The sequence below is a fragment of the Notechis scutatus genome, chromosome 9 (genome assembly GCF_049901735.1).
Source record: "Notechis scutatus isolate UNSWTSFEM ecotype Mainland chromosome 9, rNotScu1.2, whole genome shotgun sequence".
Taxonomy (NCBI): domain Eukaryota; kingdom Metazoa; phylum Chordata; class Lepidosauria; order Squamata; family Elapidae; genus Notechis; species Notechis scutatus.
Genome location: NC_142017.1, coordinates 857924 through 880872, shown reverse-complemented (window position 1 = coordinate 880872; position 22949 = coordinate 857924). Strand labels below are relative to the sequence as shown.

General features: G+C 44.0%; 1 protein-coding gene across 3 annotated transcripts in view; it reads right to left on the bottom strand.

The window, feature by feature from the left end:
• Positions 1-22949, bottom strand: part of ANKRD11 (ankyrin repeat domain 11) — a 114111-nt gene that overhangs the window by 21883 nt on the left and 69279 nt on the right. For all 3 annotated transcript variants that reach the window (XM_087971352.1, XM_087971351.1, XM_026684865.2), the window contains 2 exons: positions 11788-11932; positions 6594-6732 (listed from right to left, as the gene is read on the bottom strand). In XM_087971352.1, coding sequence (XP_087827478.1) covers positions 6594-6732; positions 11788-11874 — 226 coding nt within the window. In that variant the 5' untranslated portion in view covers positions 11875-11932. The remainder of the gene's footprint in view (positions 1-6593; positions 6733-11787; positions 11933-22949) is intronic.

The following is a 22949-nucleotide window of genomic DNA, read 5'->3' as shown; positions in this document are numbered from 1 at the left end:
GACTCTCAGTAAAAAAAACCCAGATGGAAACAAAAATACCCTTCCCCTTCAGGTGCCAGACTGAACCCCTTTGGTGGTGGTGGGGCAATGGCAGTCAAAGGGGATGCGAAACCCTCTCATTCATCAAGCACTGCAAACTCCCTAATCAGCATCAGAAATGCAGGTAGCGATCAGCACAGAGGAGGCCAAGTCATGCTCAGAGGAGAAACCAAGTGGTCCCCCCTCCAACATGGCCTTCTTCCTCCAAAGCGTTTTTGAAACCAGAGAGGGCAACACTTCAATTAAGGGGGGCATATTGTTGCTTGGCTATTGTAGCTTTACACCTGAGGGTGCTGGGTGGTAGACGTGACCTCACTGTCGGCGGAGCAGCTCAGGAGAGGCATGGCATAAAAATATTGTCGTCAGCTTTGATGATCTTTTTATGAGCTTGTGTGGCCTGGAAGAAATTAGCTCCCGTGCACTTAATTATTCTTCATTATTATTCCATTCATAGCCTATCTTTCCACACAGAAGGCACACAAGTTCCTCTTGCAACTAGACAGAGTATCTTTCCATGCATGATGTACCAGTGTGAATATCTGAAAATCTTTCCTTCAGGTTTCTGCTCCTAAAACATTGACGTCTATTTTAAAACCCATCGCAGGGAACGAATGTTCTAAATCTAGATGGCATATATCTGCCTTCTGTCTCATCAGAATTTCTGGGGAAGTTCTCCAATAGTCACATATACTCCTTGCCTTGAGAGGAAAAAAACCAAGCACACACAAACTTTCTAACTGTAAAAGTAAGTGCAATCATGGATGTCTAAGGCTTCTAATCCAGAAGAGGCATTTAATTATTATTTGAAAGGACCAAGAAATGCATGATGTACATACTTATTCCCCCCCCCTTTTTTTGTGATGCTCCCTTCGGGGGAATAGACCGGGGCCAAACTGGAGCAAGAATTCCTGGCTTCCGCCTTCCGAGCACAATCGTCAAGCCTGTTTTACTTCCGATCATGCTTGCTAGCCCAGCAGCACTGAAGACTGAAAGAAGCAAGACTATCTCTCTCTCACCCTCTGGAGTTGGAAGCTTCGTTCTTTGCCACTCTCAAATTCTGTAATATAAAATTCCATTTTGCATTCCAACTCCCTCTTTGTAAGAGAATCAGCTCCAGCTTTGCACAACTTTTCCCCAAGGATGCAAAGCCAGGGCTTAAAATGCCTCCTGTGCAGTCAAGGCAGCTGCAGTCTGAAGCTGCCTCACAGGAGGGAAGGCTTCCTCGTAGAGAGGCCATCAGAGGAAGGCGGCTCCTTCGTAGTTATTGGGAATTTAAGCCACTTCTTGGTACAGGGTATAGTAAATGAGGACCCAAATGGTTGGGGGCAATATGCTGACTCTGTAAAGCATTTGGAGAGGGCTGTAAAGCACTAGCAAGCAGTATATAAGTCGAAGTGCTATTGCTATATATGTTTTTCCTGAATGGTTAGCTATCTAACAGAAGCAAACCATGTTTTTAAATATAATTTTTTAAAAGAGAATTTTACACAAGATTAAGAACTTTAAAAGATAGAAAAAAGAAAAATATATAAAAAATGAAATGCAGCAAGAGAGAAAAAGAAAAGCTATCTAAGAAAGCAACCTCCACTCTTATCTGCAACAATTATAGACATAGTTACCATCTCCACCCTCCCCAATTACAAACCTTGGTTTAGAAACAAACCGTGTTAAGCCCCTCCCCCTCCAAACGGTAGCAGAACAGGCCAGGCACGTCTTGATTCACCGCAGCCAATTTGCCATGGGGCAACTCGCTGCAGGACAATTCAACAATCCAATTTAATTATTTAAAATAATTTTTAAAATAATTTTAAGTTTTGTCGTCCATATTTTATTTTGTCCTCCTTTGGCATCCTTTAATGATTCTATCTTCTGCCAACCTAGCAGTTCGAAAGTACATAAAAATGCAAGTAGAAAAATAGGGACCCCCTTGGTGGGAAAGGAACCATGTCCGTGCACCTTCGGCATTTAGTCCTGCCGGCCACATGACCACGGAGTCGTCTCCAGACAGTGCTGGCTCTTCTTTGGTTCTGTAATGGAGACGAGCACCGTCCCCTAGAGCTGGAGACGACTAGCACGTAGGCGCCAGGGGAACCTTTACCTTAAGGATTCTATTTGACTGTTTCTTCAATATTAGTGTAACTCTTGTCCCGCAGCGAGTTATTCCACGGGGATTTGCCATGGCAAGTTGCCTGCGGTGAGTTAGCCGTGGCGAGTTGTCGTAGACCCCTGTTGATTCCTCTCCTTCTTTCCCAGAGCTAGGCAGCCTCCGTGATGAAAGCCATCCCTGTCCATACGTGAAGGACAAGCCTGAGTCCATTTTCCCCACCTCCCAGCCTGCATGTTCAATTTAGTCCCAGGCACAACTCTGGACTTCTTAAAAGCACACACTGAATATTATTCTCGAGTCAGCTCTATTGTTCCAGACAACGCCGCTCTCTCGCAGCAAGACCTGGCCCCTTTGGCAAATGTTCCGCCTGAAACAGGAGTCCACAGAGGAGCTGCAGAATACGGGCTAAAGTGTAAAGCGGGGGAGGAGAGCAGCTGGGCAGTTTTAGAGAGAGCAGCTTAAGGCCTGGGTGGAATCCGCAGCTGCTGGAAGGACAGTTGAAAAGGAAGGTTAATGATCAACCTCCAACTAAGGGGGCCACATTCTGTTTGGCTTTCGGAAGGTTTCCTCCTCCAGAGTTTTCGCTCCAGACGGTGATCTTACTTACTTAGGATCACCGACCGTCAGATCTTGAGTTGCGTCTGAGAACAAGGCCTGCATTCCACTCTGCTCCAAAACAGCCACGGCCTGCCCTGAGGGGAGAAAGGCCCCCAGGCGGCCTGCCCCCTCTCGGAGGGCCCGGTCAAGCAAAGGCAGAGACCCGCCTGGTCTTTCTTTCCTCCTCCACTGAGAGGGTGGCTTGATACGCGGAAAGAAAGAGGGAAACACACGAGAAGAAAAGAGCCCCGGTATTTAGTAGCAAAGCTAGGACTGTAGCTCACGCATTATTAGCAAATGAAATTCTTCCTGGCTTTTAGCTTTTGCCATTTCTTTCCAGTTTGTCAGGCCATAACCTGCAAAACAGCTTTTTATATTCTTCCGCTGTCATGATCAGCAAACACCGCCCCCCTCCACCGCTTTAGAAAAACAATTGAGAGTAAATCCTTGGTGTAACAGAGCCCAGTTTAGCAAATGTTTTTGCACAGACAACAGTTTTGGCTGGGCGGCTCCTATTATAACCTCTCCATTCATTTATGCAATCTGGCCAGCACTTGCTGCCTTCCTTAAACAATAAACAGTGAAGGAGAAAGGTGTGCAAAGATCAGGTGAGAGGAACCCAGGAGTGGCACCAGCCAGGGAGGCAGACGGGGAGGCTGGGCAGGCCAGAGCTGAACAAGGCAGGGAAGGTGGTGGAAAGGTTGAGCAAGCTGGCCAGGTGCGGGGGGAGAAACCCCGAGGGTGACGCTTCCTGCCCCAGCCAGCCCTTCCCTTATCGGGGGAGCAGCGGGAGAAAACAAGGGACCTTGAAGAGCCCTTCATTGGATTTCAAATAGGGGGGAAGGGTCCCTCCCCGCTTTAGCAGAGTGTTAAACGGATGCTTTATCTATGCAGTTTCTAGACATCATAAAGTTGAGATGGCTCTGTTTTATTAGTGAAAATGAAGGAGTTTTCATAGTGTTAACTAGATGTAATAATCTTCCCAGCCAGCTTAGGCTGAATTTCTTGGCGCTTCCCATTTTAGGAGAAAGGAAAACCAGCACTTAACTTTTGCTGCTCATCCTATGGACTTAACAGGACAGATTTTGTCCTTCTGAAGCAAAGGTGCAAAACACCAGCAAAACATGTTCTTTCCTCCCTGGCCTTTTTGGAAACAGCTTTCACACTGCAAGCAGAAAGTATTTCTAAGGCGTCTAGGAAAGAAGACATTTGCTGCTCCATAACTCCAGCTTTTCTCATTTGTTCATTCATTCAGGAAATTTTTAAGTTTTGTTGGATTTGGAGTGCAAAACTTTTCTTGAGGCTTGGGCGAAATGTAGCTTTTGAATGATATAACTGTGTGTGTGTGTGTGTGTGTGTGTGTGTGAGTCTAAGGAGGAGTGGTGACAAAATAATAGGTAGAGCTTAGATAAACTGAAAATAATGAAATGAATGAATGGGATCATTTCCAGATTACCGTACCTTCCTTGTTCTGCTGCATTAAAAAATCGAACTGAACGGCAACTTTTGGAAAAGCTCTGTGAAAGTTGATGGAGCAGATGAGGCCTCAGCTTTAAGAATGCCGAATGGAGGCCCCGTGAATATTTTAGGGCCAAAGGCCCTTCTTCCCAAACAGGAGAGGATTCGAGACGTGCTCGTCATCACTCAATTACAAACATGTTTATTTTTCTGGGGTTCACACGGAAGCCAGGCAGGTCTAGCAGCCAGTTGAGTTGAGGCATTAAGAAGCTGATAACACAGGATGATGATTTGTCACAGCCCTGTCACCCGCTTCTGAACCACTGGTTTCCTCGGCCTGTGGACCGCTGGGCCAGCCCAGGAAAAGGCACGGCGTCTTGAAGAGAAACCAGCCGTTGCAGAGCGTGAGACCGTGTGCTGGGTGTAAAGCACCCTGCCCGCCTGAACCCCTCTAAAGCCAGGGTGACGTTCTCCAGTAGCCTGAACAGCGTTTCAAAGGCCACCCGCAAGCCTCCCCAAAACAAGAGAGCAAAAAACAAGCAAACCGCAGGACGTGATACGCCTTTGCAGGAAGGAAGCCCACGAATCAAGCAGCGTTTTCTGGCACCTCCTGGGCAGCCCTCTGACTCAGCCAGAAGCCAAGGAAAGCAGCAGCCCACCAGAGTAGATGCTGAATCGGGGGAAGCTGCATCTGCTGAGGAACGGACCTCCTCGCTGCGGAGGTCGCCTCCCCACCCGCTGGCTCTCCCGCTCAAAGGCAGGGCTGCCTCCTTCTGCTGATAAGGCCTCTCCCTTACTGGATTTAAAGCACAAAGAGTACCCATTGTGGGCCTGGAAGAGCTCCAGGCCTTCCCTTCAGCTTCAGTACAGGCCGAAGAGTTGCTGGAGGCTGCAGAAGTAAGAGAGTTTCTAAAATATGTTCCCAACCTCTGATTTTTTGTTTGTTTGTTTCATTCTGTCCTGGATGTAGCAGATATAATCATATGCAGAATAAGCTTGCAGAGAATGGGAGAAAAATAAGCCAGTTGTTTCTAGCTGATTTTGCTGGGAAATGTAAAAGCACAACAACCTAAGAAGTGCAATAATACTCAGAGGTCAGGAAAGAGAAGTTCTCTTCCATACCTTCTCACCAGATACTACTAGTCTCTTGACTTGCGTGGGTATTAGAACTATTAGAATTAGAATTATAAAGAACAAAGCAGTCAGCTGAACTAGTAGTTCTACATTTGTGACCCCAAAAAGAGCATTATCACCCAGACTAAAATCTAGCAACTGCTCCTGAGCCTGCAAAACTGTATTTCAGAAGCTATTACGTCATCATGAAACTTTTAGCCGTACAATCATAAACAAGAAAAACAAACAACAGAAAGCCCTACTCCTATTCCCATTTCATACCATTACCTAAAACCACAAGCAGTTTATGATTTGGGTTAATATTTAAGGATCACGGTGTCTCCTGCCAACTAATTACACAATGAAAATGATGCTGATCGTAGCTGGATTCTTAGGCAACATCACGGTAATCCTCTATCCACACTAAACTAGGCACTGGGTTGCTATCCTCAGATAGCCAAACTTCTTCTATCAAGCTCCAAGTTTCATATCCATTTGTTCTTTTATTTTACCACAGATATGATTTGCCATTTGCATTGCTTCCTGAACCACTGGAATTTTAAAAAGGCCTTTCCTTCTTAGTACAAGGGGATGTTCTGGTCATTAAGGACCCAGAGGAAAACTAATACAAAACACCAACCAGTGAAACATTTCAACTCTCACTTTTGGCAGACTTAGAAGCACGTTTTGCACTTTTGAAGATTTTTTTTGGGGGGTGGGTGGGCCGGGGGCGGCTCAGCGCTTTGGAAATGCAGAGGCAGACAGCTAAATTCCAATCGGGGGGGGGGGGGCATTATGGGAAGCCAAGCTGCCATCTGTGGGACACGGTTAGCTACTGAACGGTGCTCAGGGCCAACTGTGGCTTCTCAGCGTATGACAGAATAAAACAGGTGACACTCTACACACCGCACTCATTTCACCATTTATGTATGAATATTCATCACAAAGGGCTAAAAGGTAGGTGGCAGAAAGATTATGTTTGTAAAATGATAATCTGATGATTATATGTTTTTTATCTCAAAAATGGCTAGCTTAATTTTCTGGCACGCCTAAAAAGATACAAATGGACAGACCAGAAAAATACCGAAAAAGAGAAGTAAAGTGTTTTATTTGAGAGAGGATTAAAAGGGTTCTGCATCAAGAATAAGTACCTATCAAAATGGGTGCAGATTTGCTATTAAATATGGTTTTTCCGCATCTTTTTTAGAGACTTGACCTTTGTCCAAAAACACTCCATTTTGAAACCATTTTAAAATAATATAATATTGTATATTCTTGCCTGTATCTGAATCTTTTTGATCTCCATTTGTTCCAACAGTGAAAGGTAATTTCCGTTTTGTAGCTCTCTCCTTCACTTCTTTGCCACCATCACTCCGGTCCAATTTTGGAGTCTTGGTTAGAGAAACTTTATCTTTATCCTAGAAAAGAGACAGGAAAATTAGGATTTTCACAAAAGCCCTCATGTTTGCAAAAAGGTTCACCCAAAAAATGTACGCTTGTCTGCACATTCCCCAAGTTCATGGCAGCTGCAAGATGGCTGTCCAACCTCTGACTTCAAGGTGCTGCTGCTCTGTGGTCTTTCTTTGCCCTTTGCAAAATGGTCTCAAAATGCTGGCGACCGGGCCATGCTGATGGGGTCAACCACGGGAAGCAAGGGGCTGATCAGCCTCCTTCTTTGGCAAAGACTGTCTGCACGATCTGCTTGCACTGCTCCATCCCCCCCCCTCTTCCTGGTGGAGGGAGTCTCCCCACCTGCCCAATGTGGCTCACAAGTTTCTCTGGGCTGCTCTTTTGCGATCTCAGAGGAGGGGCCTTTGGAGTGCAGGGCAGGGCACCAGTGCTGCCCACAGACCACCTGCAGTTCTGCACCCCAGGGCTGTCGAGAGAGCTGCACAGGCCCCTCTCTGGGGTCCAAGAACGAGTAGAAAGGTGCGTTGGGAACCCACAGCACAAGCAGAGGGACTCCCCCTCCTCCACTGGCCAAGCAAGGAAGTCTCTGTAGGCATCAAGATCCATCACAACTGATGGATGAGAAGGAAGGGAAGCAAAGGCAGGGACTCTGTGCAGATGATCTAATGGTTACCTTTAAAATGGCATCTAGGCCTGCACAATAGCCCATTGGTGCATGTCTAAAGTAACAAAAAAGAAAGAGGATGTGTTTTTTTAAAAAAGCTTTACATGTATGCTGCGGTTTGCACATGCACAACTGCCCAGCACTACCTGTACTGATTCTCTATGGCTTTAAGGTGGGATGTTGGAGGCTGCTTAGCTGCCCTGTTCCTTGCTGCGGATGGAGGATGTTTTGAAAACTGTCTGATTATTAGGTGCACTTACTAAATGTCTTCTATATCGACGCTTGTGTTCAGCAGTGTAACTACTGGCCAACTATTCCAACTACATTTCACACAAATTCAAAATAAACACTAGGTTCTAAGTAGTTATACGAAAAACAGAAATAGCTGAAGTTGACAGTCTGCACTGGGCCTTCAGGCTTTTCAGCTGGGTGCTTGCAGAGATGAAGTGGGCTTGAACAGGGATTGCTTTTAAATTTGCTTTGTTTTATTTAAAGCCAAGTTTTCTCAAAGCAGCTTACAACAAACTACATTCAGAGGAATTTTTAAAACAAAAGTATTCAAACACTATCACTAAAATGCATAATACTGGGGTGGGGGAGTGGGGGGAGCCATAATAAAACAAAACTATTTTTAAAAAATCAAGGGAAAATGAGCCACTTCTGCCCCGGGAGAGCTGGCTTGCAGGCTACCTCCAAGCTCTCTGATCCAGAGAGAATCTGCACGGGGCCCCTGCCAGGGTCGACCTAAAGGCTCCCCCCCACCTTAGATGAAATCCCATCAACATTAGTAGCAATGGAACAAAGGTAAAGGATTACACTTTTCCAACAACAGTATGCACCAATTTTTGCATCATGGGAAGTGCAATTGGAAATATGTTCATTATCCAGGGTTAAAATCAGCACATTCCATTGCAGAGAACAGATTGAACTAAGCACATTAAAAAATGCTTGTGGTTTTTTTTTTAAAAAAATCCTGATTTATTGACTCACTCTGGATTGCAAGCAGGTTGCTATTTTAGAAGGCCTTAAAAAGAGTTTCCAAACCTCATTAGGTTAGAGTCATCTTGCTATAATGAACTAGGTATCTAGATCAGTTACCTGGAAGTGGTTTTTTTAAAAAAAAGAAAACTTGTGACTCAAACACTTAAGTCAACAGCTTCAGAAACACATTAGAGATAAACACTACGATACAAAATGTTTCTGAAGCAGAGTGCCCAACTATTAGTTATCCTCAGGAACTATTCACTATTTAATATTTTCTAAATGCGTTTAAGAGTTTCCTGACTGTTAGATGACCCAATCATCTGGTTTGAAAATACTTCTACACTGCCTTAGAACAGAGACTGATATGTCATTAACGCTCAGATGATACGTAAGGATGGGCATATATATCTCAAAAAAAGCAGCAGTCTCCATTAAATACCTGAACCCATGATTTCATAAATTAATAACGCGTTTAAAAAGCTCCAAGAGACTGGGCAACCCTTTGTCTGAAATGGTAGAGGGTTTCCTGCCTGAGCAAGGGGTTAGACTAGAAGACCTCTAAGGACCTGCTATTCTGTCCTGTCCTGCCATGACTACTCTACTCCTATTCTCATATCCAAAATTACAATTTCCAGAATAGAATATAACTTTATTACGATCTTAGACCAGCAATAGACACCAATCACTAGTTGCAATATATATAAAAAAGTACTGACACATTATAATACATTAATAGTGGATAAAAACATCCCATGTTCTCAAACGGTTAGGGGCACTGCCTAGTTTGTATGAGTGGAGAGCCAATAAGTATATGTGTAAATATCATTTTCCAAAGATTGTTCTATCTCCAAAAAGTGGCACAAACTGACAGCTATAATTCTGTAACCAATTTTTTTCTAGTAGACATTGCAGCAACACAGAATTTTGCCACTGCACGCGTAATAGCCAGGTTTGAGTCCCGGAGGAGAAAGCCTACATAAGAATTGTCTGCCCTCCCTGGCAATCTCTCTCCTAAGGGGAGACTATACAATGACCTATAAACTCTGTATAACTCACAGTACTCAATTCCCATATTGCTGTTGTTTAAAAACAGCCTTCAGTGAATGAAAATTCCTCGTGCTCTCAATATCTTGGGAAACAAATTACACGGAATCCTTTCTGAAATCAAAATTACTCATCCCAGCTTCTATTTTCTCCACTTAATGAAACTATAATTTTTGGAAGCAACTTCAAACTGGTGAGCAGTTTGCCAGGGTATCCTTTTGAAATAAATATTATTAAAAGGATAGCATGGCAAAGTATTATGTACATTTCAATAATGGATGTGGTAACATCCACTAATTTAGCAGGCTTTGAACAGAGATTAAATAATTCATGGAAAAAGTAGGGAGATCTATTAAGAAAAAATAATTCTTTATGGGTAAACTGAATCTCATGTTAGAGGGAGTCTCATCCCCACAATTAATTAATTTAATAAATGTATATACTGCCCGTCCCATATATAACTTTGGGTGGCTAACAATTAAAAGCAAAATAAAAACAGAATAAAACAAGCTACAATTTGAAAAAACAACATCAATAGTGAAGACTCATATGTCTACTTTTAGGCAGCATTGTGATGTTTGACACACACAGCAAAAAAGGGCACAGCTTGCACAAAACACCTATGTCACCATTTTGATGAATTATTCATTCTGCAGACATCTTAGGGATAGGATTAAACAGGTCACATAATCACCCCAACCATGATGGCAGATAATCTAGTCTGGCTCTTTTGGATTTCAACCATATAAAGTTTTATTTTATATCTGAAGAAACAGATGCACAGTCATTGACCAAAACTTTGCAGAACGAGACAAAGAAAGCCTAAATTCCAGTTATGCTCCAAGGAGAACAGTTCCACCAAAATAATTCTGACTGCCATTTACAATTATCCTGAGGGAGGGAGGGAGGGAGGGGAGGGAGGCTCTTTTACTTTACTATGGAACTACAACCCCCAGCATCCCTTACAGCTAATCAGGTTGTGGATGTATGATGATGAAAATGGAAGTTGGAATAGGGCCAAAACGTTTCCATCCCATAATAAAGTCCTATGGCCTTTTTGAGACTGAGAACTAGCAATATCTCCACCCCTCTTAACTCATATTACAAAGAAAGATTTCAGTTTTGAGATTTAATAAGCAGATGGAAAACAGCAGTGGTGAGAAACTGTGCAGATATTCTCCTGCTAGCTTGTTTATCAAAGCCTAGGTGATACATACGTTAAATTCTGTGAAACAAAATTCAAAATTCACACAATCCGGCAAGTTTTTGCCTACAACGACAACCGCTCCCAATTGGGTGGCTGTGGCATGCTACAGAGCAAAGACCAGATACCCTGGGGGGCATCGGTGGGTTTTCATCAATAACGAAGCCCCTATTTTCTCTCTCGCTGGCTTGGAGGGGAAGCCGTGCTTTTTCTTCCCCAATGGCTCAGCCCACCAGGCACTTTGAATTTTAACACCGGTCTCGCCTGGTCTCTGGCCGAGGCTTGGAATGGGATTCCCAGCCCTGCGCATTCCCCGGGGTCCCTCCCAAGCCAGCAGAGTCAGCCACACAGACCGAAGCCTTTGGGAAGCGTGGACAAACACAAGACCAATGAAAAGCCGCGCTCGCTCCAGACGTGCAGGCACAGCAGTCCCTAGGAGAGGCCGAAGAGGCCTCGTGACCAACTGCCTTTCCCCTCCGTCACGGTTCCGGCACTCAGCAGTGCAGATAACGAGAAAGCAGAGACGGGCTGGAGCCCCTCCTCCTTGCAGCCAATTCACCAGCTTTGCTTGGCCCTTGGTGAACACAGTGGGTGCTCTTTTGCACAGGTGGAGAACAGGAAAGGTAAGCAAGCGCGGAAGATCTATTCTTGCTAAGTCCTGTCACGCCCACCCAGCTATGGAACAAGGGAAAGCAGCGGAAATCGCATTCTGGAGATTACATTCCCAGCATTCCTAAAAAATGCAAGTCACACCTGCCTTCTTCAAGGCACTTCACTGCATTGGTGGAAAGAAAAACAGATGTTTGCATGAAGACCGCAGCAACACCCATTTTATCACTAAGCGATGCGGTCAGAAAGAACGACTGTGTTGCTTAGCAACAGCAATCTCTGCAATCCCGGTTGCTGTCATTAACCGAATCCTGTGGCCATCAAGCGAAGCAATTTCCTGCTGGCTTCCCACAATCAAATCTGGTGGAGAAGCCGGCAGGAACTGCAAGACCCAGGTGGCTCACCAGGTAAGTGGCTGCTGCCAGGCGGAGAAGGTGCAGTGTGTGTGTGTGTGTGTGTGTGTGTGTGTGTGTGTGTGTGTGTGTGTGTGTAGCGGGTGAAAAAGGTTCTCCCAACAAAATGCACCCAAGTACTGAAAAGATGAAAAAGACACGTTACCTTTTTCCCCGTTTGTTTCTCCACCATGTTGTTGCTGAGAGAGAAATCGTCTGATTGTGGTGTTTTAGAACACCCACCCTTGGGCATCGTTCTGCCTTCCTTACTTGTCCTTCATTTATGCTGCCGTCGCTTCATCATCAACTGTCTGAAAGAAGGAGACACACAGGTGAGCCAGGGCCTAGTAGAAAAGGGCAGGGAGGGGATGACCCGGGCTGAGCCTCTCTGGACCCGGACAGGTCCCGAGGGCCATGATGGGAACCGTCCTGGACCCTGGCATTAGGACTCCATCTTTCCGGTTCACCTGCAAAGGAATGCAGACAGCACTGCCAAGGCCACCCGAGGGGCAAATCTGTGCATGGAGAAAATGGCTCCAAAGGACAATTTTTTTCTGCATTCCTTAGAGGGATAATCTTTTTTTTTTAAATCTGCATACATGTACATGCAAACATTGCACCTACTTTTCCATCAAACCGTAATTCCTTGTTCATATGTCTGATTCAATTCAATTGCATTCTCCTGTTGTTCATGGGAGTATCACATAAAGCAATTTACAGCAAATGGTAAACTGCCAAATTTGCTGCTGATACCAAACCATTCTAGAAGGAAGCAAAGATGGGAAACTATAAAGACGTTTTTCACACAACTGAGAAAATGTCTTTCCCAAGTCACTCAGGGTTACCTTTATATATGTGTGTGTGTGTGTGTAGGTCTAAGCGAAGCACAATGCACAAACACAACAACAAAGCTTTGTTACCCATGTTGTGAGTTGCTTGGTTACAAGATTAAAAAAACAACTGAACTTTGCAGCACAACAGTAATAGCAACAGTAGTACTACTACTAGTAGTAAACATTGTAACGTATCTCCAACAGACTTTACAGTCACTATAGAATTCGATCACGAGGATGAGGAAAGGCTTTGTTTTAACCTAAGAAGGCAGAGCAGCGAGCAAGGTTTCCCTCACTATCTACTACATAGAGAGAGTTGTCACATCCCATAATTTGGCCACACATCTGCAGCAAACTTTCCAATCCAGCTGAAAGAAGCTGTTCAAGAGCAGGATGGGTTGGGGGAAAGAGGTGACTAAAAAAAAATTCATTCTTTTCTCTAAGGAATCTTGATTTTTTTTACAGCATGGATCCCGGGGAAAGAAAAAAGAGACATGTATACCAGGCTCAAATCGATTCTCTTTACAGCAAGAGCTCCATGAAAAAACACAACAGCTTTCTCAACGCTTTGATGCTGTAGGCCCAGTGACTGAGCACAAAATAAGTCACACAATAAGGGTTCGAGAAAAAAAATCCTAAATCCATATCTTAGAAACGATGACGCATTAAGTTATAATTACCATAATTTTCTTCTATTTCACCGAATTGTGACAGTAAGATGTTCTATAACATAATGAAAGCAGCTGAAATTTCATTTACAGCATGGGTGAGTGACACATTAACTTGCAAGGCAAGTTATCTGAATTTCTTTTATTCAGCCAGGTATCTGGCCTGCTCTATTTACAGGTTCCTGACCTTTTCTAGCATTTACAGCTCTGAGTTACAAGTATCTTGGACTCTAAAGCCAACACTAAAATATTAAGTAGATAAATCCCCAATAATCCTTTGTTTCCAATATCAGCCTTGAAAGCCATTTGTCAGTTGAAGAGACAAGGTATATTGTTTTAAAATAAAATTCAGCCAACAATAGACTCCAACCAAAAGAAGGTTTAACATCGATGCCAGAAAATATGCACAACAGAATTGTTCTTCCCGTATGCAGGTGTCAAACAGACCCCTTCTTTTTTGGATTGGTGAGCGTGAACCCTAAATACTGATACCATATAAATAATGAAGGTTTCAGGAAAGCAAATGGTATTCAGCTCAAAAGTTGTTGACAAGACTCAAAAGCGGAAATGGAAGAGATCAAAACAGTTCATAAACTATTCTATAGTTGCTACTAACAACCAACACATCTTTAGGGAAAGTCTTCCAACCCCATTTGTACCAGGGAAGAGGTATAATGGTTACGGCCGCTCAGTTTCTTAACACACCCAGTACATTTGGGTTCTCAGTCAACAATAGCAGCATCATATGCATGAAAAACACACTCAGGTCACAGGCACACTCCTTATGTATTTTTTAAAAATGAATGCATTAATAACCAAGGAGACCCATACATCCTGTCCTGCTAAAGAACAAAAACCTAGCCTGTACACCCCTCACCCATATAAAGGAGCATTGCATTTCCCAAATTTTGCTCACCGTTGCCTCCTTATACTGCCCTATTTTTCCTTTCATTTATTAATTGATACTGTCTGTCATTTATGTCTCTCACAAGGCAAGGGCCAGGCTTCCGTATGTGATGATCATCTTCAACTCTCTATTAATGTTGGCTGCTCATTGTGGCTATCATACAATCCTTTTTAGGAAGCTAGAGAAGTAGACCACACTGACAGATTAACTGCATCAATGGGGCAAATGCAACATTCCCTGTTAGCAATGAGGGCAGGACTTGCCAATTAGGGCACACCTTGGCTAGTATGCCACCAGCACAACCAAAATCCGTCAAAGGGAAGGATTTCTAAATTAGAGACAATCTTGCAAGTCAAAATGCTTATATCCCACTAAATAGACCTACATGCCCTATAGAACTGCACTCAGGCTACGCTCCTCCTCATTTGGTAACTAGGATCCACTTAGGCAACTCTTAATGGTTAGTTAAGGCTTCAACTACTCCTGCATAGGAAAAAGGTGAGGTGTCTTTTCTTCTTTTCAAAATGCTCATTTTTCAAACATAAGCCTCCATTAAAACATCTTCAGATCCTAAAGCTTCAACCAAGCTCCCTTTCCTCAGAAATTGCTTTAAAATCTCATAGACTAGTGTTTCATGTGAACTTCAACTCCCAGAATTCCCCAGCCAGCAAAGATGAGAGTTGAAGTCCACACGTGTTCCAGGTGTCAGGGTTGAGAAACACTGCCATAGATCACTCAAAATTTACAGTCAATTGTCGAATTGGGGGGAAAGTTAGATCTGGGCTCACAATAACCACGGGGACTGTATTGCATCATCATCTCCATCCTCATTTTGTGATGGCTGACACATTGAGCCGGGGCCCGAGAAATAATCAAGCTAGCAGTCCCTTATTCAGACAGAGCTTCTGTGTGACATCAGCAGGCGTCCTCATTTCCTTTAGCCAAGCACTTAAAGTAAGATAAAAAACAGCCTGTGGGATATGGGAGCCAGGACATTCAATCCTTTCTGAATATATTCACTGACAGCCACCTCCAAATGGATATTCCAGTTCAAAATGAATCCACGAAGGGCATTTGGTTCAATTATGCTCAGGGGGGTGAGTGGGAAATTGCTTGCTTGTTCTGGAGAGCAAGAGAGCCATTTGTAGATAGGATGTATACCTATTTTACAGGGAGGTTGAAAAACCTGGTTTTCTGAGAGCGGGCCAGACGGATGCCAGATTAATTCCAAACCCCTTCTGTTCATGTAGCTGACTCATTACACTTGGAAAGCTGGCTGCCTCTTCGTGTAAACAGAGCACTGGCCTATTTAGCAGCTTGGAGGGAGTATTACATTTGCACAACAATTACCAGCAATGCCTGAAATCTCCATTTTGTTTTACAGCACATTGTTAAGGAGTCTGAGATGGGGAAAAGAGAAGAGTTACAGTTACACACTTTGAACCAGCCTTTCCCGGGAGGGGGGGAGGGAATTGCCTCTGTTCTATTTTTTTAAAAAAATAATCTTTTCTTCCCTTGAAAAAAATGGTCAGCTATAGTTTCTGACCAATCAACTTTCCTGAACTAAGAGTCTGCTTCCTATGCAGAATATTATTTCGAAAACAAGACAGCTCAACTAAAGCCTGTCCAAGCAATTTTGTCTTTATGGACACCTAAATAGGCCTGGAAACATACTATATAATCCTCCAATTATTCTCAGCAACAACAAACAACAAAACCCTTATTTAGATCTGGCAAACAGCTAAGCATGTGCAACTGGATTCCACCAAGCCCTGCCTAGTATCACTACCTAGTCAACCTGAAATAATAACCATTTCCATTTTAAAATCATTTTCATAAATCAGTTGACGAAGTTCCTGTTTGAAAAGAGTATAAGGAATTGAGGGCAAGGGAGAAACTTTCCTGAGACAAAGCAGTCTAGAAATCACAACTGACTTCCACTCTGTGAAACCCTGTTGTGGTTATAGGCAGACCTAGATTAAACAGAAGGGGAGACTAACATGCAAGCTGCCCTGACCGCTATTCAAGGATGCACCCCCCCCCCCGGCCCCGAGCATTAGCTTTCTCTGAAAACAATCCCAGTCAGTCAGTTTGGGGGGGCCTCTTGCCACCCACCTCCACCTGGCCAGAAGCTGTCCTGGAAAGTTCAGAAAAATTATTCAACAAAAGGGCAGATTAGGAGTTTAAATGTCAGTGTTTTCATAAATGCTTTTTAAAAGAAAAAGAAAAAAAGAAAAGAGATTGTTTTTCTCTTAGTTCCTATGCTGGGTGGGAAAACGTATGGAAACGCGGCACCCCCTTAAGGGAGGGTGGCGAGAAGGGCGATGGGGGAGGCCTTGTGGGGAGCCAGAAGGTCCCACCCGGCCGTGGTGGCTGCTCCTGCCTCCCTCCCTCCCTCCCGTTTCCCCTCCTTTGCCCTCTGGGGGGGCTGCAGGGTCTCCTGCCCCGGGTGCTCTTTGCAGCTGAAAGGCAGCTGTGGACTGGGAGCAGGGCGTGTTTCTTCGGTGTGGGGGGCACTGTGCATTTCCTCTCCTCCCCTATGCAAAATGCAAAGGGTTGTGAAAACTTCCCTTTCTCTGAGCAGCGGCTCTTCCTCGGCTGCAGCCAGCTGAGGTGTGTGCGCTCAGTCCAGCATCTGTGGAAGTGAGCGGCCTTGAAGTCTGAATATTGTTTATTTTAAAATGAGCTTTGTTTTCAATGTTTATGGTACTGTTAAGCACTGTTGCCTTTTTGTGGTTTCAAGGCTTTTTAAAACTACTCTGGATCCTCTGGGATGAAAAGCCTATTAAAGTAAGGTAAAGCCATATAAAGTAAGTAAAGTTTGAAATAATGCATGCCACAAACAAGTTATTACAAGCTGCTGTAACATCTCCAGGCATTTTATCTCCATCTCTTTTTCCTGCACACATGGGAGGCGAAATCAAATGCTCGGTGATAATTACATGCTTTTTTAATTTGGTCAGACTTCAGTCCTTAGGCAAATGAGAAGCCTGAACCTCTGGTCTTGGAAGTATGGCTTCAAACCCAGAAATTTGGATTCTCTAGTCCAAGCCCCACTTCTGGGCTGGCTGCTTTTAAGAATCCATATTTTTTTCTATTTAATAGTCAAATTTTGTATCCAAGGTACTGGCACACTTATTTAAAGGACCTCTCAGGCCTAGAAGCCATAATAAAAGTTTGTTGGGTGGGAGGAGGGAGGGAGGCATGCTTCAAATATTAGTTTGGCTTACTAGATTTCAGAAATTTGCCTAACATTCAGATGTCGATTTGATTATTCTCAGATTCTAACATCATAGTAACGATACGGCTTCCATCAAAAATCTGTCCTAACACAGTGTTATTAGTTTTGGTTGTGTACCAAAAGTATAGGAATTGAGATAATATTTTTTCTGAAGAGACACTTCTGGAAAGAACCTTTGCCATTCTTGCCCAGAACAGGCTCCTCCCTTGGATGGGACTGGTGCCTAAACAGCTTGAAGTCTAGCTACCATCTGGGTGGAGACCTCCAGGAAAGCCCAGGCAGGAGAGCGGACTCAAGACACCTTGGGGAAAGGCACCGGAAAATCACTTCTGCCCTGCTTACTCCGCTGATGCCTTGGGAGTCTAATTTGAGTCAAAGGAGCCTTTATTTCTTAAATTAAATTAACGTCTAATGACCGGAGCTTTTGAAAGAAAAGAATGGAATCAAAATCCTCTTTGGACATGAAGCTACAGCAGCATTTAAGGCCTTCCTAGGCTGCAACTTCATTCTGGAGGTTCTGCTGACACCAGTCAGAGGAACTGCAGTCCAAGCTTTTCAGGAGCAGAACCTGCAACTGCTACCAACTTCCACCCCCCTGGGATTTTGCTTAAAACCCACAAGAGCTGGGGAGAGTTAGGGTTCCTGATCTGTACTGGTTGAGGGCATCCAGACCAGAATGGCCCGATATGCCTGAAGGAAGAGAGGTGGCTGGCAAGCGGCCACCGTGCCAAGGGGATTTGGCCAGTACAACAGTGGGAAAATTGCTGCAGCAGGAGGCTGGCCTGCACACCCAACATGAAAAGGTCCATGGTTTTATGCCCGTTATTGGGGAGCCAGCAATCTCTGCCAGGTTCAGAAAGGCCTGTTTTTTTTTTCCTTTGCTCCCAGCTCCACCAATCACTTACAAGCTTCCAGGGGAGAACATTCAATTATCCACCCAGGTTCCCAGCCTAATGGTCTGCGCAGTAGACGAGGCCACTCTTAAGGCTGTTTGGAGGCACCATGGAGGGAAACAAACCCTGGCACCTCCACTGTGCACAGAAAAGAAAGCCCAACCATTTTGTTGTTTTCAGGCTACAATTATTTTTCTTGAATTTCTCGATTCCCTCTTGGGAACTCATAGCATTATATAGTTTTAACTGATACCAAGAAAAAGGATGATTAAGTAACAAGCACGCAGACTTCCGGGTACAGCAAATTTTAAACAAATAAATGTAGACTTCTGTGAACGATGCTGCACCAAGCGTAACTGTCAAGGCAGAAACCTGGGGTGCATTTGTCATTAATGCTTCTGTTCACTTCCTGGTATAAAGAGCATAGTTTGGTAGGTAAAGCTCGGTGTGACATTCCAGTATAACTTCTATTTATTATGATGTTTCTCCTGCTTAATTTGCACACTCACCTAGAAAATCCAATTTCTCATCTTGTTTTTTTATCATTCTTCCCATTTCACCCTTCATTTTTGTCTATTGTTGTATTTTTAAAAAGTTTTACCTGTAAACCCCTCCCCAAATCATTTGGAATAAGGCAGCATATACATTTAATAAAGAATAATAATGAGAATTAGTATTTTTTGAACTACTCTGAAACGAACTTAGAATCTTAATGAGTTTGTTTCATCCCCAAGTATCAAATAAAGAACTTAATGGAGCAGTAGCCCTACAAGAGAAGAATAATTTTTCATTAGGCAATGAGATCATTAAAGAACCTGCTGGCACTTCTAGACTTTTGCAAAAAGCATAACCTTTTAGAATGATGGGGAAGGACCACTCCATACTTCCCTCAGTGTTCTTCTCATTAGGTCTCCTCAAATATTGGAAGTCCAGGGAAGCTTCCTTCCTCACATAACACTGTAAAAAAAATTTTTTTAACTGCCCTATGTGAATACAGTAAAGACACAGAAACAAACACTCTTTCATCCTTCTCCAGTCCTGAATTCAAAGGGTAAGATGAAAAGTATTATGAACTTATCAAGTTACCTCAAACTAGCCTAATCCAAGCTTGACTAATATAGCAGCAAAGAGATGGGGATATTTCCATGCCTGCTCTATATGAAGTCCTTTCTATCACCAGAACTACAGCAAAAAGTAGGTGCTTTAGAAAAGCTTGTAACATTTAACAAAACAGGAAATGTGTAAACAAAAAGGGGCACGCTGCTGTGGTACAAAAATAGATTTATCTGACTGCCAGTTAGTGTTTATGGATGCACTCTATTAGTCCCCTGCCTGCCTGTCCTACATAGCAGGACACAATGAAAACTCCTCAGTTTAATCATTCATGGACTCAGTGCAACCATAGTTTCAACTGGGAAACAATGAGATCAACCTAATCCGAAACCACGAGGGAATTCCTAGAAGCTTGGCATCAGCCAAATCAGCCATCAATACACACATAAACCACATTTATACACCATTCAAAAGAGGCAACAAAACAAGCTAAGGAAATAGAAACACATCCTTTCCAGCAGCCAACACCCAATAAGGGGGGAAAAAAATCCCCCCCTATTATTCAATTATGTTCTCTTCTCACAGGTTGCCTGGACAAATCCCTGCAGTTTGCTTAGCAAGGTTTTTCAGGAGTGGTTTGCCACTGGCTCCTTCCTAGGGCTGAGAGAAAGGGACTGACCCAAGGACAGCCGGCTGGCTTTGTGCCTAAGGCAGGACTGGGGACCCAGGGTCTCTTGGTCTCTAGTCCAATGCCTTCATCACTGCACCAAACTGGCTCTCGAGCAGGGATTAGCACCAGACAAACAATACAGCAGAAAACAATAGCCTATTCAAGGCAATACATCAACAACGCTAGCAGGGCAAGCTACTGTATATAAATAGGGTGCAAACCCACACTCACTTACACTGATGAGGTTATCTAGTTGGGTAACGCAACCAAGCTCAGAGAGCACTAAAGAGTTCACATTTAAATCCTGAGTTTAAATATTCTCTTCTATTGAGAATAAGTGTGACTGCACCTGTTTTACCTTTACAAGCATAACACTCTCAAATTGATCTCCTGAATGGAGATCCCTTTGAAGACTTTCTTTAACCTAAAAGAAAGAAAACCAACGTAATAATGGCTGATCTAAAGTCCTGTCTCTGCTTCATGATTCTCCTGCAGGCCAGTGAGATTGTACCAGTCCAACAGCAACTAGTTCTGCTGATTCATCAGCCTGAAGGCATCAGCCTTAGAGCTCATTTAAAGAGGTTGCAGGGGCCATTCAAAATTAAACAGAGAAATATTAGGGGATTACCAGAACCACAAGGTTCATGCTAAATATAAACTCCAAATGTCTTCATATTCTGGAAAGATGCTTCATCACAAAGAAAGTATGCCACTACTCAATCTCTCAACACTGAAAATTCCAGAATTTTTGCATTCATAAGACCGGCTTTTCAGCTAGTGAGTCATTCTGCTGAATTTTCTCACAGACAGCCAGGCAATGAAAAACAGAACTAATTTAGCTGCAGCTTAATTATTTTATTTCAAATTTGTTTACTTAGAATATTGCTACTCTCTTTTGAATATTTTCTACCTAAAAAGATGGACATGTTTTAAATAAATTCAAATTCCCCATTATGGTCCTTAAGCAGAGCGCCCTGGGAGGCCTGGCACAGGCCACACATAAGCGGCGGGTATGCTGCAATGTTGTGCAAAGTCACAGCCATCACAGTCCAGTCCTGCCTTGTGGCATTTGGCAGCTCTGAGCTGGGCTAAAGTACAGTAGACGCCCAGAGTCTTCAGCAGTCACAGCCAGCTGCCACTGCCCCAGACCTCTGTGCCAGCTCTAGTGCCTGTGCTGTGACTCCCAAGTCCTGCCTTGGGTGCTTTCCCAGGCGCACAAGCCTCGGGGAACAGCATGCTTGCCACCTCTCCCTCCCGCCATCCAGTGCTACCCAAGAACTGCCATGTACCACTTCCTTTCAGGCCTTTTTCTCCTGCTGTGGGGAGGCTGCCTAGCCCACCCAGGGCAGCTCCTGCAGCCTCTTCATGGGCAGTTTCCAAAGCCTTCAGAAGCTCACAAGAGTTCACATGATGCCCCTGGAGATTTCCAAAGCCCTGGTTGATTTGGGAAGACTTGGCCCTCATCTTTTTGTTTGAATTAAGAAGGGTGTCAAGGTGATTTTTCCATTTTAAATGATTACAACAACAACAAGCAGTATTTCTAAATCTCTGAAATAAGAGTTGCCTATAAGACACAACCTTTTGCTTAGTCCACAGCAAATTACTCTTTCCATGAAGAGACTGGACAGGCTAGGTAAACCTTGTGTACTAAATGATTCTCCAGATTGATGCCAACTAACTTGACAGTAAATAAAACACAAAATTGCACTGGAAGATCTTTATCAAGACATCTTGCAAATTCTTTTTGAATCAAGACGCCATAAGTGCTAGGGCCAAGAGTATTCCCCAACAGGATGGAATGGAATGGTTCCCTCAAATACATCCATAGTCTTTGGAACTCATCCTTTCTCTAAGGAGCCAGGAACAGGCCAGACTTCCATTTTCTCTCCTGGGCATTTGATTCTCACATCTGTCCTGCAAGGAAGGTGGGGCTGAAATAGTGTGGCTGCTTCTGTGAGAGCCGTTCCCAGATCTCGGAGCCTCCTTCTTCCCCAAAGGGAGGTTTGCCGTTGCTGGAGCTGACTGTATACTTCACTGGACTCTTCCAGAGTCTCAGGGCCGCCCGGATCAAGGGTTCTCATGCTGGGATGCAGAGCCAGAGTTCATGAAGGGCTGCAGCTTTTCTTCCTTGTACATCATCAGCTGCTCCGGGAAGTTTCTCGGCCACTTCATCCTCCAGGCCCAATGCTTTCCCTTTTCCTGTCAGCTTTTGGGTGAGCCCTTGTCCATTTGTATTATTTATCCCAAATGGCCATTTGATTGCTAAGAAGGGCTGTTTTTATGCTAACTTTTGTAGTGTCAATTTCAAAGAGCATTATAAGCTTCTAAAGGTTGTTGTTTTCATTTCTTAATTCTGGCTGTTTTTGTAAGCCACTTTCTCCTGATCCAAGGAGCGTCTCCCTCTTGTGAACGCTGCTGCCTGACCAGGGCAGCAGGACCTGCCACCTTGGAGCTGACGGTACAAACCCCAGCCCTGGAAGCAGCCTGACCCAACGGTCTCCTGGCAACGTGGCTCAAGCCAACTTCATGGACCTATGAAGTGAGCAAACTGATTTCATTATCTACTTTTGTGCATCACGAGGAAGAAAAATCAAATAATAGGCACAAAAGTACATTCTGGCAATTATTAACATGGGCTAAGGTAAATGCATGAGAGCAACTGGAACAAAAGAGGCGTGTCTGGATTTCACTGCATCTCATTCGATCGAGGAGGGGCAATCTTTCTGAGACGAAGAACAGCCCGTTAGATCTGGAGGGTCTCACTGTCAAAGGCCGGACTGGCCCAAACAAAAACAGCAGCCGATTTAATGCAGCCAGTGTTATTCTTTTCTAAAAGGGTCACCATCAGGGCATTTCTTCACTGCCTCCTAAGCATAAAACGGCTGTGTGTTTCTGCACAAGGGAAGGGCCAGAGCGCCTCACCAGGGACAGCAGACACACCCACAGAGGCCTCCAACTCAAAGGCTGGTTGAGACGGAACAAGCTGCAGCCCAGATTGTCTTATCTTGCAAGGAAAGAGAGAAAGGGGAATGAACATTTGCATCCTATTACCTTCCACCTACC